This window comes from Ovis aries, chromosome 24 (genome assembly GCF_016772045.2).
Source record: "Ovis aries strain OAR_USU_Benz2616 breed Rambouillet chromosome 24, ARS-UI_Ramb_v3.0, whole genome shotgun sequence".
NCBI classification, from domain to species: domain Eukaryota; kingdom Metazoa; phylum Chordata; class Mammalia; order Artiodactyla; family Bovidae; genus Ovis; species Ovis aries.
In genome coordinates, this window is record NC_056077.1 from 39,166,083 (window position 1) to 39,182,514 (window position 16,432).

A 16,432-nucleotide genomic window follows, 5' to 3' on the forward strand; every position below is an offset into this window, starting at 1 on the left:
CCCATGGACTGTAGCCCGCCGGGCTCCTCTGTCCATGGGATTCTCCAGGCAAGGATCCTGGAGTGGGTTGCCGTTTGCTCCTCCAGGGGATCTTCCCAACCCAGGGATCGAACCTACATCTCCTGCATTGGCAACCAGAGTCTTTACCCTTGAGCCACCAGGGGAGCCCCCTTTATGCTAACGTATTTTACCACAATTAAAAGTTATTTGGTTAATTAATTGGCATAAAATAAATACAGTGGGGGTCATGATAATAAGGGCATAACATATCCCCTCGGCTCCCCCGTCACAGGGGTGCTGCCTGTGAACCTCAGCTCTGGAAAGCAGCCCACCAGGATGGAGAGGCGCGGGGGTGACAGGCCCGCGCCGCTGCTCATCGGGGAGGGTTCTGCCTGCAGTGCGCTGCCCTGCTCTCCTGAACCTCCCAGCGGGGCTCGGAGCCCGGCGCCCACGGTGCGTCATTGCCTGCCTTCTCGTCCCCGACTCTCCCCATCCTAGGGTCTCCTCCCAAAGAAGCCCCTTGGCCTGGACGCTCGTGTCCGTTTGTTTCTGGGGGAACCGATCACATGACTTTCAGTACCTGGACATACCTGTTACATGTGTTGGTTCTTTACTGAAGCATCACTGACTTACACGGCTACGTTGGTTTCAGGTGTGCAACATGGTGTGGGCCACACATAATGAGTGTTACACAGAGAGGCACTATGTTACAGTCACTACCAGGATAAGTCTAGCGACCGCAGGTCACCCACCGTACCGAGCTGTCACAGTATTAACTATATCCCCTATGTCTGCACTGCATCCCTGTGAACTGTTGATTTTGTAACCGGATATCTGTACCTCTAAGTCCCCGTCACTGATTTCACTTACTCGTCTCCCCCCGCCCCCGCCGCCCCCGCCGCGTCCTCTGTTCTGGCAACCACCTGTTTGTTCTTCGTGTCCGTGAGTCTGTTTTCGTCTTGTTACTACAGTATTTGTCTTTGACTTCTTTCACTTAGCAACATACCCTCTAGATCCAGCCATGTCGTCGCAAAAGGCAATTTCATTCCTTTTTATGACTGAGCAGTATTCCATTGCATGCGTGTGTGTATATATACATAGATACCACACGTTGGTTGTTTTTGTTTTTAGTATTTATTTCTTTGGCTGCACGGGGTCTTAGTTCAGCATGTGGGAACTTTGATCTTCATTTCGGCCTTCAGGATCTATAAGCGCGGCGTGCAAACTCTTAAATTTGCGGCATGCGGAATCTAGTTTTCTGACCAAGGATTGAAACCCGGCCCCCTGTACTGGGAGCGCAGAGTCTTGGCCACTGGACCACCAGGGAAGCCCCCTATTCTCTTAATTCTTTTTTTTTTTTTTTTCAGGCAAGGCTTTCTTTACTGGGGCCCTGCTGTGGCAAGGGGAAGTGAGAACAGACAAACCAGATTCCCTTGCTTGCTGGCGCCTCTTAGTTCTTAAAGCGACCATTGTGATAGGGATGTAGCTCTTTCAGAGCAGCCTGCCCAGTTCCAGGTTCCTGGCAGGTGTGTCTCCCTCCCCTTCTGGGGGGGGGTCGTCCCTCTTTGGTGGGGGTGGGGGCAGGGAGAGAGGTGCAGGGTCCCCTCCTCCATCTCCTGCAGCTTTGGTCTTAATTATTCACACCTCAGGGAGGCTTGGCCTCCTCTTGACTAAGCTCAGGGGCCCACACGAAGCTGGGGCTTCAGGCCAATTGCTCAGCCCCGCCCCACCCCTGCCGGGCAGGCCCGGGCCCCTTCTCCAGGCCTCCTTCTGCCAGGAGCCCCCATCTGTCCCCTTCTCCTCTTGCTGCCCCAGGGGTCTCAGAGCCCTTCCCCCCATCAGTCTTGCTGTCCCTGGAAGGAGGGAAACTGAGGCCAGAGGATCCCAGGGAGTCCGGGGCGGGGGAGGGAGTCTCTTTGTAGTACCACCCACCTTACACTTCAGTGTGTTTTGGCCCCCTCCCCAATTATGGCAGAGGCCGCTGTGTCCCTGGAGGAAGAGGGGCCCAGCTAGGTCTCCTGGAGAACAGGGGAAGAGCCTGAGCTGGGGAGTGGAGGGGCCTGGGCTCTAAGTGTCCTGTGGAGATGCCCCTGGGAAGCTCTGTGGGACCCACCTGGGTCCTCCCGGGGCTGGAGCCCCCAAGCAGGGCTGGAAGACCCACCCCAAAAGGATGTGAATGGCCGTCTGTGAAAAAAAGTCCTGCTTTTTTCTGACCGGGCTGCATCTTGGGAACCACAGCTGCCCCCAGCTGCCCTGCCCGGCCTCCAGCAGTCCTGCCCCTGCCAGGGAAGGACTTACGGAAGGGAAGAAAGCTCGTCTCCCCTTGCTTCTTCCTTCCTTACAAGTTCAACTGCATGTTCTTCATTTGGGCTCACAATCAACCCCAGTGGAGTAGTTTGGAGCACTGGCTGCACCTGCCCAGACTCGCTGGGCACTCTCTAGGCCTCTGTTTCCCCATCTGAGCAATGGGAGGCTGGACTCCTGCTCGTCTTCCACGGCAGGCTTGGGGGGAACCCACCCTCAGAACTGTGGGGCCCTGCTGGCCCCCCACCCAGCTGGAGGTGGGAGGAGCTGCCAGCAGGGTCTAGGAGGACCCAGGCAAGGAGTCCCCAGGGACAGAAGGTGGCAGCATGTGGGCTGAATGGGGGCGGGTCTGTGTGCCTGTGTGTGCATGTCTGCGTCTGTGTGCATCTGTGTTGTGTGCACTGGGCTCTTGTACATGCCTGCATGTGTTCCTGTGTGCACACACCCACTCCTGTACACAGGCCCGTGTGCCTGTGTGTGCAGGGTTCTGCGGTCGGGGACCTGTGAACTGGAAATCGCTGAGGAAGCAAACACGCTTCTGGCTGGAGGAAGAACTGCACCCCGGAATCTGACGTGGGGCCCCAGAGCCAGTTCTGATGGGGGCAGAGGCGGGGTAGGGAGGGGGGGTTGGGCGCACTTTCCCGTCAGCACATGGGTAGCCCCGGTGTGCAGGAGTGAATCTGGAGGTCCCCACGGTGCTCCTGTGCACCACGGGAGTGTCTGCCTCCTTCCCATAGCATCCTATTGCCTCCACGGGGCCTGGAGACAACGGCCTCACTCGAGCAGATCCACTCCTCCTCGGGACCCAGCCAGGTCTCAGCCACAACTCCTGACCTTCGCGTCCGCGGTGGTTCCCTGGCCTGGCCGCTCTTCCCATCCCAGGTACTGGGTTAGGGCCCCCTCCTCCCTAGGTGTGATCGCCTCTGCCACCAGACTTTGCACCTCGTTTGCAGAGAAGATGGGGGGGAGGGGAACAGCCCCTGGAACGCGCGCAGCCGGTGCTCATTTTTGCAGAATGCGTGGAATTTAGAACCAGCCCCTAAGACCTGGCTCAGAGGATGCGGGCAGGGGTCCCTGGAATCGCTCCAGGCCAAGTCATTCCGCTCCTGGGCAGCCCTCTCCACGGGCACCGCGGGGAACACCTCCACCTCGCTCCACTGCCCAACTGGGGACCCCCGCCCCCAACGGTCTGTAAGAGCTTGGCTCTGGAATCCTCATCTGTTCCTTCCACGTCACTGAGACTTTTCTGGCTTCCAGCCTGGCTTGAACAGCGGTGGGGGTTGGTCGCCAGGACCCCGCTGGGAGCTCACCATCCCTTTGCGGCCGCCATCTGTCCTTGTCAATCTCGAGACTCCCGCCCCCAGGGACCACCAATCACAGCGCAGGCATCCCAGTTTCGTCATCGGCAGCCAATCAGCGCTTCCGCCGACCGCTCAGGTCCCCTATGCCCCCGCGAGACTGCTGCAGGCCAAGTCAGTCTTCAGCCGCTGCCTGCCTGTTGGACACCCGTGGGGCACCCGTTCCACCCCTAAGGCTGCGCCTTGCTGCTATGAGCCTCAGTCTTCCCCTCTGTAAGATGGGAACAGGCAGGCTCTGGGTAACACGAGGGACTGCACAGGAGGGCCCACCCAGCGCCTGTCTCTCTGGAGGTCCCCGCAGGGCTGGCCACGTGGTCGGCCAGGGACCAAGAAGGGCAGGGTGGACTCGGGACCCAGGTGACCCTGCGAGGCCGGAAACTTCCTGGGCTTCTTATCTGCCAGACAGAGAAGTGGCTCTGTCCCTCTGCAAGCTCGGCGCGGGCGTCTTCTGATTCAGGCACCCAGGCTGGACCGCAAGCCTAGTCCACCCAGCTGACTCCTCCCAGGGCCGGTCCCCACCTCGGTGGGAGCCTGCGGTCTGGTGGTGTGGATGGACGCACTGGAGGCCTTTTCAGTATGGAAAGGGGGCGGCCTAAGCCTCCACGCTCTAATCAAGTCATACCTGCCCAGGTGTGCTGGTTTGTGTGGGCTTGACCTCTAACCCCTAAACGTGCAGGAGTCGGGTTCTCCGGCCCACCCCTCCTGTCTGCCTTCATCCCGGCGGGCGCACACGCGCGCACACACACACACACAGCCTTGGGGCTGCAGACTTGCGTTATTTTATTTTGCTCTTTCCAGTCTGAAGCTACTATCATGGGCGTTTAGAGTTATACAAATGACACTTACAAAAAATAAAAGACCAAGACACCCAGAGGGAGATGCATGGTGGACACTAACTGGAAGGGAGGGGAGCCGGCAGGGTCAGGGCTGGGCACCACGCCGGGGTTGGGGGGTGGGGGCTTCCAGGGGGCTCCCAGCTGAGGGTGAGGCCTAGCTTCATCCTGCCGAGACCCGGGAGTCTGGTCAGACGAGGAGCACCGACCACATGGGGTCCTGGCTGAGGCGGTGAGGGGCCCAGCACCACCAGGTGAGACTCGGGCCTGGGGTGGGCACTCGGGAGGGTGGGGCTGGAGAAACCCCCTGAGAAGGTAGGGGAGTTTGGATTCCGGGAGACGCCCCGCTTGCCCCACCACTAGTGGGAGGAGGGCGCAGAGGCCAGGAGAGGCCTCTGTCTCAAGACTCCCAAGCCCACTCATGGCTACAACCAGGCTTGCCTGGGGCTCCTCCAGCAGTAACATTTCATTAAAAAAAAAAATACTGATTTGGTCATTTTCTGCTTCCAGTCAGGCCAGAGGGAAAGCAAAGAGAGACAGGGGCAGGGTCCCGGGATCACAGCAGGGTGTGCAGGGGCAGGAGCCAGCCCCAACCTGTGAGATGCAAGCGGGGGCCACCAACAGGCGTGGGGCAAGATCGTGGCTCCGGGGGGGCAGGGAGGATCAGGAGGGGACAGGAGATTCCAGTTACGCACCCCGCCATTCCAGGGGGGCGGGGGCTCGGGAAGGCCTCCCAGCTCCCCCACTCCTCCTTGGCCTCTTTGGGGAAATAAGGCTCAGAGTCATCTGAGGTCAGGAGAGAGAAGTTCCAGCCTCGCCCAGGGCACATAAGAGAGGGCAGAGGGCCGGGACAGCCCGCCCAGGGCCAGGTCAGAGTACCGACCTGCCCAGGGGACGACCGGTGAGGGCACCGTTTGCTCTGGGTTTCCAGTTTGAAAGGCAAGGGACTCGCCACCCGCAGCAGAGCCCCCAGGAGAAGAGAGTTAACGGGGGGCGGGGGCGGGGCAGGGAAGGGGCCACGGGCGTGGGGCCTAGTACTCCCACAGCGTGGTGGGGTCGATGGTGTCAGCACAGGCCTTCAGGACCCCCGCGTGGTCCCCCTTCAGGTAGTGCCCGCCCACCTTGATGGCCACCTTGTTGTAGTCGCAGAACTCCAGGAAGAAGTCCACTGGGCTGTCGCTGCTGCTGGTCACCGACGAGTCATTGCCCACCATCCAGTACTTGCCCGTGGAGTCTGCAGAAGCGCAGAGGGGACCCCGTCAGGCCCTGCCTCAGGCTCTGCCCCCCACCCTCCAATCACGGCTCCCAGAGTGCAGCTGGGGTCTGCCCTGTCCACCCACGTGGATGGATGGAGCCCCTCCTGGAGCCCTCTGTCTGGCATGGTCTCCCTCCTGTACCCACGAGAGCGGCTGGAGCTCCCACGTGGGGCCTGGAATGGTCCACGCCATGTCAGAGGGTCAAGTGGGGTGCAGAGGCCGGGAGGTGCCCCGCCCAGTCCCACCCACAGGGGCACCTGCCTTTGATGTTGTAGGCACCGTCTCGGAACTCCAGCTGGAAGACGTCATAGTTGGAGCGGTTGGCGTCCAGGGTGCCCGTGACCTTGCGGCAGCCGATGAAGCCATGCTCCCCACGGAACACAATGATGGGCCGGTTGATCAGCTTCATGAGGAAGAGCTCCGAGTCCCCTGTCCCAAGAGGTGGGAAAGGCAGTGAGCCTCAGGGAGGTGGGGGCAGGAGGCTGGGAGTGCGACGCCCAGGGTGTGTGTGGCTCAGAGAGGGACAGCAGGAGCCTAGGGTCACACAGCATGCCAGTCCTGGGGGAGGCAAGGTGGGGGCAGTCTGGGAGGACGCCCAGCACAGGGCGGGCTTCCAGTGGGGTTGGTAAGTGACCATGGCATAGTGAGACCCCGCCCCAGGGAACTGCGGCTTGAGGTGGGCCCAAGGCGGCTACCTGCCGTCTCCACGGAGGCCGCCAGCTGGCCATTCTTCTTGGCCGTCACGAACTTGCCATTGGACGCACGCAGAATAATCCTCCGATCACGCCACTCGATGTCAAAGTAGCATCTGGCGTCCCTGGGGTGGGGTGGGGGACAGGGTCAGGAGAGGTGCCCCCCTCCACAGAAGGGCCGGCGTGGGCGAGCGCGGGCAGCGGGCACTCACTTGGTGGAGGCGGTGGACTGCACACCCCCGGTGGTCGTCAGCGTCCAGTACTTGCCCGAGTGGGTACGGAAGGCGCATTTTTTGGTGTCACGGTCAATCTCCAGTTGGAAGGTCTCTTGGTCGGTCTCTTCGTCCTGATTGGCCGACAGGTCCATACCTGCGGGGAGAGCCTCCAGCTAGGACCAGGGACCCCTGCTCCCCCCGTTCTGGCTGACCCTCAGCCCTGCCCTCACACACCAGTACAGTGGGAGGCGGAGGGGCTACTGAGAACGCACCACACGGCTCAGACCCCTTGGCCTCCACATCAGAGGGAGAACCCAGGATCCTGGGCTGGACCAGTTAAGGACCAAAGCCTGCCAGGCCCACTTACACATCACTCTCTCTGATTACAGAGGTAAAACTCTGCAAAAAACCAGATGGAAGAAGACACTGTAGAGCCAGCCGGGAGAATCTGAACGTGGCCTGGGGTTAGGGGGGAAGGGTTCATGACTGCTAATCATGTTGTCCATATGTAAGAGGATGCCTTGCTGTTTATAGAGACACAGGCAAAGATTTCGAGATGAAATGCCCGGATGTCTGGGTTCTACAGGAAGTACAAGCAAAAACAATGAATGGAGGCCCAGGGAGCTGGGATGGCAGCCGGCGGGTTGCTATACGGCGGTTCATTGTTCCCTCCTGCTTCTGTGTACATGTAGAAGTTCAAAGAGCAATTGCACACGCTCCTTTCAGGAAATCTAGCAAACTCCTCTAAAAGCGCAGTCACACACACCCCTATGCCCACAGCACCCCCGGAGACCCTCTGTGAACGCTGGGCGACCACAGCCTCCTAACCGTTTCCGCTGCATTCACACACGCATTTTCTTGACCTTAAAGTGCACGTGGGCGGCAGATCACGATTTGCACATGACCTGCCTAACCCCTTCACACGTGTCCACGTCCTGAAATTGTCTGTGAAGGGGGTGGCTTCCGGGGTTTCGTTCCCACGAGCTGCAGCCTCATTGCTTTTGCACACCTGTGTGGACTCCTCCAGCTAAAACCTGCAATGCGACCTTTGGTCACAACCACACGTTCAGGTCCCCAAGCACCGTGGGTCTAAGAGCCTCACCATCGGGTGAGGTGGGCCTCCAGGCCTTTATGAAGCCGGGGCCGGTGGCAGGCACCCTTTCAGATGAGAGGAGGCTGGCGGGTGGCAAAGTCTGGGGGCTGGGTGCCGCACCCCTGGCCCAGGACCCCTTCTTGGTTCTCCAGGCACCACCCAGAGGGCCTGACAGGTGTCAGCCCTGTGCTGACCAGGTCTCATGTCCCATGTCAGCGCCACCCTGCCTCACAAGAGAGAGGGAGACAGAGAAATAGTGCCCTTGCCCAAGGTCACCCAGAGAGAAAGCTAGGGCTCCCCGGGCTCTCGGGAGAAGGGGGCAAACTCCGGCCTCGTGCCAAGCCCTGTCCCCCAGCCTTCCCTCCCCTCTCTGGACTGGTGGCCGCGGCCTCCACGGGTCACCCTGAACAGATGCTCACCACCGCTGGGCTCGAACCCCCAGCCCCTCGGGATCCCCTGAGCCCCAGTGTCAGGGATCAGCTGTCTACTCAGGCCCCGGGGTGGGGGTGAGTGCCACCCACCACGACACCCCCCACGGAGCACCAGGCAAGGAGCAGCGAGGGCGGGGCCTGCTGGGGCGCCCAGTCCCCAAGAGGCAGGCCGTCCTGGGGCCACGCCCAGCATGCGGGGCTGGGCTCCCTCCTGGCTCAGACCCGTCCAGCCAGCCTTCCCACCCCACCTGCCAGGCCACGGGGCACCACGTGCCCCACGCATGGGAGCCCGGCTGATGGCAAGGAAAGAACAGGGGAGAAGCCTCGCCGGGCACACCTCAGCAGCAGAAAAGGCAGAGAGGGCTCCCCAGGGAGAAAGGCAAAGGGGGCAAGGGAGGGCCATGAATGGCAGTCAGCCCTCCCGCGCTTGCCAGCCTACCTGCTGGTACACAAGGCACACACCAGGCTCAGGCCAGACACGCCCGGGGGCCCTTCTCCAGGAGACTCCAGGTCCCAAGCGCTCAGCCAGCCCCGCACCCCTGCTCCTTGCATCAACTTTGTACCCCTGGGGAGTACAAAGCAAGACTCTGAAGCGGTGGGTCCCTGCCCCAGGCCACACGACGACCACCGCCGTCTGCTCAGCCACTCAGACCCCCGTCCAGCCCGGCTGTGTCCAGTTCTGCAACTGGTGTGATCAACAGGCCTAGGCCAGCGAGCAAGGTACTCAAAGTGGGGGCCAGGCGCCTTGCATGAGCACCATACCTCCCAGCCTCAGTTTCCCTCTGTCAACCCAGCTCAGCGTCTCTCCGTCCTGCCAGGAGATTGAAAGCACGGAGGGGCCCGATGCCAAATAGACACCGGGCATTCTGCCCCCAACAGGAGGAACGGTTTCCTCCCTCGGCGTACTTTCCAGGAGGAGGGGAAGTGTCCACTGCACCCAGGGGGGCCCGTCCTGGCTCCAAGGCCCTGCCCCGACGGAAAAGGCCCCACTCGGCCTTGGGAGTCTCTAATTAGAGCTGGGTTACTATGGGAACCGGGTTTTCTTCGGGCTTTTTCCTTTCATCAACAGCAGCACAGAAAGCGTGAGTCACTGGAGCCCCGGGAAGTAAGGAGAGGGATGCGGGGGTTCACCAGAGCCGACAGGCACATCCCCCCACCCCGGAGACGCCAGGCCCCCACCCTGCCTGCAGCAGACCCCATGGTCTCATCCCCCCACAGCCTTAGCCATCCCCAAATCCCCTGGATGGTAAAAAATCGGGCGCTCTCCACCACCCCATTCAGTTTAAGGGAGGGAGCCCAGAAGCTTCTGTGCCCTCACCTCACTTCTCCTTGCTGTCAACTCTTGCCACTACACCTGACCACCTTAAATTCCTACTCCATCCTTACACGAGCTGTTCCCTGGGGCCAATGTGACCTGCCTTATCAAGAGAACTCTTACACATCCTACAAGGCCCGGCTCGTCCAGCCCTTCCTCACCCCAGCCAGCCAGCCTCACCTTCAAGAGCTGGGGCTGGGCACTTCCTGAGCACAGAGACCCCAGGGCACAGCTGGCCAGAGGCAAAGGGGCTATGAGATCAGGTGGGAACTGTGCTGAGGCTCCGCCCAGGGTCTGGCTGGAGCCCAGGGCAGTGTGTGTGGGTGTTAATAGCTCAGTCCTGTCCAGCTCTTTGCAACCCACCATGGACTGTAGCCCGCCAGGCTCCTCTGTCCATGGGATTCTCCAGGGAAGAAGATTGGAGTGGGTTGCCATGCCCTTCTCCAGGGGATCTTCTTGACCCAGGGATCAAACCTAAGTCTCCCGCATTGCAGGCAGATACCTTACCATCTGAGCCACCAGGGAAGCGGAGCCCACAGCAGGTAGGCGCCAAAGGAGCTTGAATACGGCTCACTTGGCGGCCCTGCCTATGTGATCACCACAAACCCGCTTCCCAGGACCTGGGGTGGATGTATGCCATCTGCCTTGTCACAGCAGCTCTCAGGACCCCCACACCCTGGTGGCCAACCCTGCCTCTAACCCTGCAATGATCCCCTCCCAGAAATACAGTCTGGCCGCAAAGAACGTGCCCAGGTGTAGCCCTTTACAGATGGGGAGACTGAGGCCGGAGAGCAGCTTGCAGCTTCAGCAGGAAGCACCCCACCCTGCACGGGGCCCTGGCTGTTGGGATGACTCACATCCCCCACCGGCAAAACCCAGGAGGCTCCTCCTTCCTGGCCCGAGTTTCCCAACATGTGTCTGTAGGAGCCGCCTCTGCCTCCCTGCCACGCAGGCCTGTCCAAAATGGCCTCTGCAGGCACGCCCCCCCAACCCCGCGCGGCCCCGGGGCCCACCCCCGCGTCACCCTCCATCCCGCCAGGGAGACCCGACGTCAGAACGGACCCCAGAACCTGAAGCCAAGGCAGCTCCAATCTTGGCCCCCAGAGCTCCCTCCTCTTTAAACACACGGATGAGCCCGCAGCTCTCCTGCTGCAATTTCCGGCAGCTCCTCTTGCCCCATCGGCCTGAATCACAGCATGACAGCCCCAGCGAGCCTCACTCAAAGGAGAAGGTGTTTGTCCAGGCTCGCCACCTGGTACCTGCCAAAAATACCCCAGGCTCTCTCTGCCCCTTCCTGGCCCCGGAGGGCTCCTGCCAGTCTTTCCCAGGGAAGGGGCAGGACGCAGCTGGCAAGCAGAGCATCCTTCACTGATAAGCTCCACTCCGGGTCCTGCAGCCCTGCTGGCTGACCCAGACCCGTGGACCAACCTCACGAGCTGCTTCTCTGCCAGCACTGGGCTTTCTGCTCCTCTCTGCTCGGGGCCTTTGCATGAGCTGTGCTCTGTGTCCACAACACTGTCCCACACACCTGATACAGCCCACCTTTGGTTCATCCTCAGGTCAGGTCAAATGTCCTCCCCAGAAAGAGACCTCTCCCATCTAACCCGGGGCCCTCACGGACCGCCTGCAGTCCCGGACACCTCTGTTGCCCAAGATGTGGCTCATGTCCCAACGAGGACACAGCGCCCAGCAGGGAAGGCGCCGCGACGTGCCCACTTGCTCACCACTCAGGCCTCAGCATGCCTCACTTGCTAGGGGCTCAGTGTTTGTGGAGTGGGTGAGGAGTCCTGCCCCACCTAGTGCTGTATGAGACTGGAGAGGGAAGACCCTGTGGTTCCCAGAGGCTGGGAGGCATCAGAGGGTCCAGATGAGGGCCCTTTCTGGATTCAAACCCAGTTCTGCCTGCCGCATACTTGCTGTGTGACCTTGGGCACAGGGGTTCTCCTCTCTGGGCCTAAACCCGCCCATCTGCAGGATGGAAGAAGCCTGGCCCACTTCACTCCACAGCCTGCAACCTTGGGCGGGAGCTGCCATGAGGCTGCAACCTCCTGGGCAGAGTGCATACCTCCAAAGGGTGGTCCTCAGGAGAAAGGGGGCCATTGCCTGGGGTTCCCACCCAGCTATCTCTGGAGGCCAAGGTCCAACTTCCTGTCTGGAGGGAGCAAGACACCCAGAGGTTCCCCTGGGGGGAAGGAACAGACTGCCTTCTGGGCCAAAGAAGGGGCAAGGGCGCCAGAAGGAAGAGAAGCCGCCTGGGGCAGAATCTGAGTCGGGAAAGAGGGGCCTCATTCTGGCGCGCAGGCCAGTAGGAAATGGCCAGGCCAACGGGAGGCCCCGGGAAAGGACGTGTCGAGTTGCAGCCAGCTGTTCCAGGCGGGAGTCTTAGGGGGTGGGTTTACTCGAGGAAGGGGGCGCTTTCCGAGGGTGCCGGGCTGGGGTCTCCGGGCTCACTCTGGGACCGCTCTCGGGCACCCACGGAGGAGAGCGCACCGGCCGGGAGCCGCAGGGCGGGGTACCTGGCGGGCAGCCATCCTCGCCACGCCGCCCTGGACCTGGGCGCGAGCAGGGAGGCCGCCTTCTGGGGCGGCTTCGAACGGAGCACCCAGCCCGGGGGGCGGCGCGGGGTTCCCAGCAGGGGGGACCTGCAGAAAGCCGACTCCCTCCCCGCCCAGCCTCATCTGGTTTCCTCATCCGCAGAGACCAAGCAGGACAAAGGGGGCGAGGGAGGGCCCTGTCGAGGAGCCCGCCCCCTGCTCACAAAGGCCGCGGCCTCAAGCGCGGGGCGGACGCGGGAGGAGGGGCTGGGGGGGAAGGGCAGACACTCGGGGCGCCCCCCTCCACCAGAGGCCAACCCCTCCCAGCAGCCAGAGTGGGTGGAGAGCGGCCCAGGCCCGGGGGAGGTGGACGCGCACCCTGCGGAGACCAAAGGACCCCCATCCCGCCCGCGAAAGGCCGCCCTTAGGGAGCGCGGGCGCGCCCCGCGCCGGGGGCGACCCCTCGCTCCGCCCTGGAACTGAAGACCCACTAACGGGGGGCGGGGGGAAGGACACGAGGCACCGGGCGAGGGGCGTCCCCTCCCCCAGAGCTGGGCCCACTGAGCCTAGGGGTCCGCATAAGTCGGGAAGACCCAGACTGAGCAGGGGGTGCGAGGGTGGCACCCGGGGCGGGGCCTAAGCGCGGCCTAGGGAGCCCCAAGCCCAAGGCGGAGTAGGGGCCGCTCCACGGCCCCCAGAGATGGGCAAAGCCCCACCCCTCGTCCCTTCCTCGGGGTCGGAGCGCACGCCCTGCGGCCGGGTAGGGTGGCCTGCGCGCTCAGCGGGGGCGCACCGGGTGTCGCTCGGGACTGCCGCGGGCGAGGAAGGGCGGGAGGCGGTGGGGACGGGGGTGGGGTGGGGTGCGCTTTGTGCAAGGCCCGGAAGAGGCGAGGGACGGCGTCCCCACTCACCCTGGCGCGTGGACACGTTCCTCTCGTTGGCCGCCTGCAGCACGACCTGGGCGCAGCTCTGCTCCAGGGCGAAGAGCTCGTCCTTGCCCACCTTGGTGGCCTTGCCCGCCTTGAGCGTGCCGCTGGGCCCCGACGGCGCCAGGTAGCGGCCCTCGCAGTCGCGGAAGGCCACCTTGCCGGAGCGGAACTCCAGCGTGTAGCCGGTGGCGGGCTCAGGATGCGCCACCAGGCGCCCGTCGTGGCGCAGGAAGCGGTGGTCGGCCGTCTGCAAGCTGTAGCGCTGATCCTGGAAGGCCAGCGTGATGAGCGAGTCGACGCCCCAGGGCACGTCGCGGTCCACCGAGATCTCGTCGGCCGGCCGCGCGCCCAGGTGCGCGTAGCGCTTGCGGGCCAGGCTGTAGATGTTGACCTGCGGGTGCATAGCGATGTGCACGCTCCACTTCTCGGCCGGCGACACGGTCTGAGCGAAGCACGACAGGCGGTCCTCGGTGCCGCCGAAATAGCGCCGGTGCGCCTCGGACTGCAGCGACCAGCGGCCGTCATCGTGCGCCACGATGAGAAAGCGGCAGTCGGCGCCCGGCGCCTCATGCTCGCAGGTCACGTTGCCGTCCTTGTCGGCCGCCAGGTAGCGGCCCAGGTGGCTGCGGAGGCACACGGCGGCGCTGCCCGCCTCGTCGGGCGGCTGCTCCAGCGTCCAGATCTGCTTCTTCTTCAGGCTGCTGGCCGAGGCGTTCACTTTGAACCCGAACGTCTCGGCCGTCAGGTACTTGTTGCTGCAGTTGATGAGCCCGAACTGGATCTGCAGGGCCTCGGCCGTGCCGTTGGCGGTCATGGTGGCGGCTGGAGGCGGGCCGGCGCGGCCCGGGCGGTCGGTGGCGGGTCCCGGCGGCGGTGCCCTGCTTCTTTGTTAGGCGGCGGCCGCGGCCGTGCGCGCACCCTCAGCAGCGGCTTTACAAAGCCGGCTTGTGGCGCCCGAGCCCCTTTATAGGCGGGGTGACGTCAGCGCCGCCAGGCCCCGCCCCCGCCCCGCCCCGCCCCGGGGCTCGCCGAGCCGGGGGCGCGCGGGCCGAGCCAGCGAGTGGCGCGGGGAGCCCCGAGGGGCGCGGGAGGCAGCTGCGCTCGCAGCGGCCCCTCCTTCTGCACCGCCGGCCTCTGCAGTACCCCCTACTTGGGGCCACCGCCCCCTTCCCCCCAATACCAAAGCCCCACCCTCGCGGCGCCGCAGCCTGAGGGCTCGCCCAGAGCAGGGGACCCCTCGGAGGCCTCCCCAACCCCAAGCCCAGTCGGGAGGAAGGCCCGAGTCAGATTAGAGGTTGTGGATTAGAGACCTCGGAAACCACGGAGCTCATCAGGACTAGCGGAGCGCTCCGGAGGCTCCTGGAGGAGGTGGACTTAGCGCAGAGCCTTGAAGGAGCAGAGAGGGGACCCTCCAAGTGCCTGTGGGCGGAAGGGTGGGCGCAGGCCAGGAGCTGGGAAGGCGTCTGCCAACCCCAACTCACCCAACCCAGGCTCTGCAGCCTCCAAACCGGGGTCTGTGGTTCCCCGAAGCGTCCCTCCCAGAACACTGCCCGGAAAGGCACCCTCCCTCCCGGGGGTCCAGGCACCCAGCCCCACTGGCCCAAATCTGTCTCCGGAGTAGTAACGGCGTTCCCATCCCGAGGCGGCAGAGGTCACAGGGTTCCGGTGAGGTTCACAGGCATAGAGCGAGTTGCTGTTCCATCATTGGTCGTGTCCAACTCTTTGCGACCCCATGGGCTGCAGCACGCCAGACATCCCCGTTCTTCGCTATAGAGTGAGTAGTGAGCCCTTTTATGGAGCAGGTAAGAGATGTGCTAGGACTCAGGAAGGACAGCTCTAAGCGGGGCAACCCGCGTCTCCAACCCCAGGGGCCAGCACACTTCCCACTCTGTACCCCCCAGGTCCCACTGCACTGGACTCTGAGCGTGGTACCCCAGAGGGGATATTTCCTACAGATGCCCATCCCCACCCCCACCCTGGAGAGGAGCACTTCCCTTTTCTGAGCATCTCCAAAGGCCAAGACTTTTGCTGGGACATTCCCCAGATGCCAGGCAAGCCCCTGGAATGCCAGCGTGACCACAGGCTGCCCACAAGGTCTCGAGGCTAAAGGCAGAGGGCACTAAACTGGCTCTCCGGCTGGTTGGTTTGTGCCGCTGCCTCCCCCCAGGCAGCCTCCTCCAGGGGCTTTTATCTTCCAGGGTAATTCTGTGTTACCTTCCTGTTATTGTAGGTCAGGTAGGTTAACCAGCAGGGCCTTGAGCCCCAGACAGCCACTGCCCATAGCACCCTCTCCCGAAGCTCTGGAGGCTGAGAAGCCAAGTTTCTCATTTTGAAGTCGTCTGATAGGTGCTTCCCTGGTGGCGCGGTGACGAAGGATCCACCTGCCAGTGCAGGCGAACCTGAGTCTGTGGGTTTGATCCCTGGGTGGGGAAGATCCCCTGGAGGAGGAAATGGTGACCCACTCCAGTATTCTTGCCTGGAGAATCCCATGGACAGGGGAGCCTGGCAGGTTACAGTCCATGAGGTCGCAAAGAGTCGGATACGACTTTTAGTGACTAAACAATGACAAATAGGCTTGAAACCCAGGGTCTCCCTGGCTGTGTGACTATAGTCAAGTTACTTAACCTCTCTGAGCCTGTTTCGCCTTTTGTAGAAGAGAGGCAAATCCCTCATCTCAAGGTGGTCTGAAAGTCCCTGAGGACTTGGAGCTCAGACCCTGTCCTTGGCCACCTTCAGAACCCATTGCTATCCCCAAGATCCCCAAGAATCTGTAGTTAGGGCCGACTCTCTGGCCAGCTGCCATGGCTCATAAGAGAGGATGCCGAATAACTGAAGGCTGGGACAGCAGTCCCGTGCTGACAGTGAGGACTGGGTTCTGCTGAGACGTGCCTGCTGTGGGGCTGGAGTTGGGGGCTCCTGCTTCTCAGTCAGGCCAGGGGTGGGAGTAGGTCCAGGCCTTCCCAGGTTATGCTTTTGATAGGTACAAAGACTGGAGAGCCCAGCTGGGTGGTAGCCCTGGCCTCTTGCACTGGGCTTCCTGCGGTCGAATGCACATCCTGGTCCTCAGTTTTTCCATCTCTAAAACGGGCATCATGATAGCGTCTGTCCCAGGAAAGAAGCTGAGAGGACAGGAGCCCACACAGGTGAATGGGGCCAAGGGGTTCCTGGGACGTGGCACTCAGTTTTCGAACCAGAAAGGTCTTGGGCAGATGGGGACAGGTTGGTGACTCCACACACCAGGCACCTAGATGACAGTGCCTGGCACATGGTCAGCGCTCATAAACACCAGCTGGTCCTGGGGACACAGACAGGCCAGACTCCCTCCAGCCCCCTGAAGTGAAAGAAAGTGAAGTCGCTCAGTCGTGTCCAACTCTTTGCGACCCCATGGACTGTAGTCTACCACACTCCTCTGTCCATGGGATTTTCCAGGCAAGGGTACTGGAGTGGGTTGCCATTTCCTTCTCCAGAGGAT

General features: G+C 62.3%; 1 protein-coding gene across 1 annotated transcript; it reads right to left on the reverse strand.

The window, feature by feature from the left end:
• Positions 1-4,425: 4,425 nt before the first annotated feature.
• Positions 4,426-13,899, reverse strand: FSCN1 (fascin actin-bundling protein 1). The gene is made up of 5 exons (XM_027961638.2): positions 12,943-13,899; positions 6,656-6,812; positions 6,447-6,568; positions 6,013-6,180; positions 4,426-5,729 (listed from the first exon to the last, which is right to left on the reverse strand). Exons 1-5 carry the CDS (start codon positions 13,772-13,774, stop codon positions 5,527-5,529), a joined length of 1,482 nt encoding a protein of 493 aa, XP_027817439.1. The 5' UTR covers positions 13,775-13,899; the 3' UTR covers positions 4,426-5,526.
• Between the last annotated feature and the right edge of the window lie 2,533 nt (positions 13,900-16,432).

Excerpts from the sequence above, each read along its gene's own strand:
- FSCN1 (XM_027961638.2), bottom strand. The coding sequence starts at position 13,774 with ATGACCGCCAACGGCACGGCCGAGGCCCTGCAGATCCAGTTCGGGCTC. Across the intron at positions 6,813-12,942 it reads GAACGTGTCCACGCGCCAGG|GTATGGACCTGTCGGCCAAT; the intron begins GTGAGTGGGGAC and ends CTCTCCCCGCAG. Across the intron at positions 6,181-6,446 it reads GGCCTCCGTGGAGACGGCAG|GGGACTCGGAGCTCTTCCTC; the intron begins GTAGCCGCCTTG and ends CTCTTGGGACAG.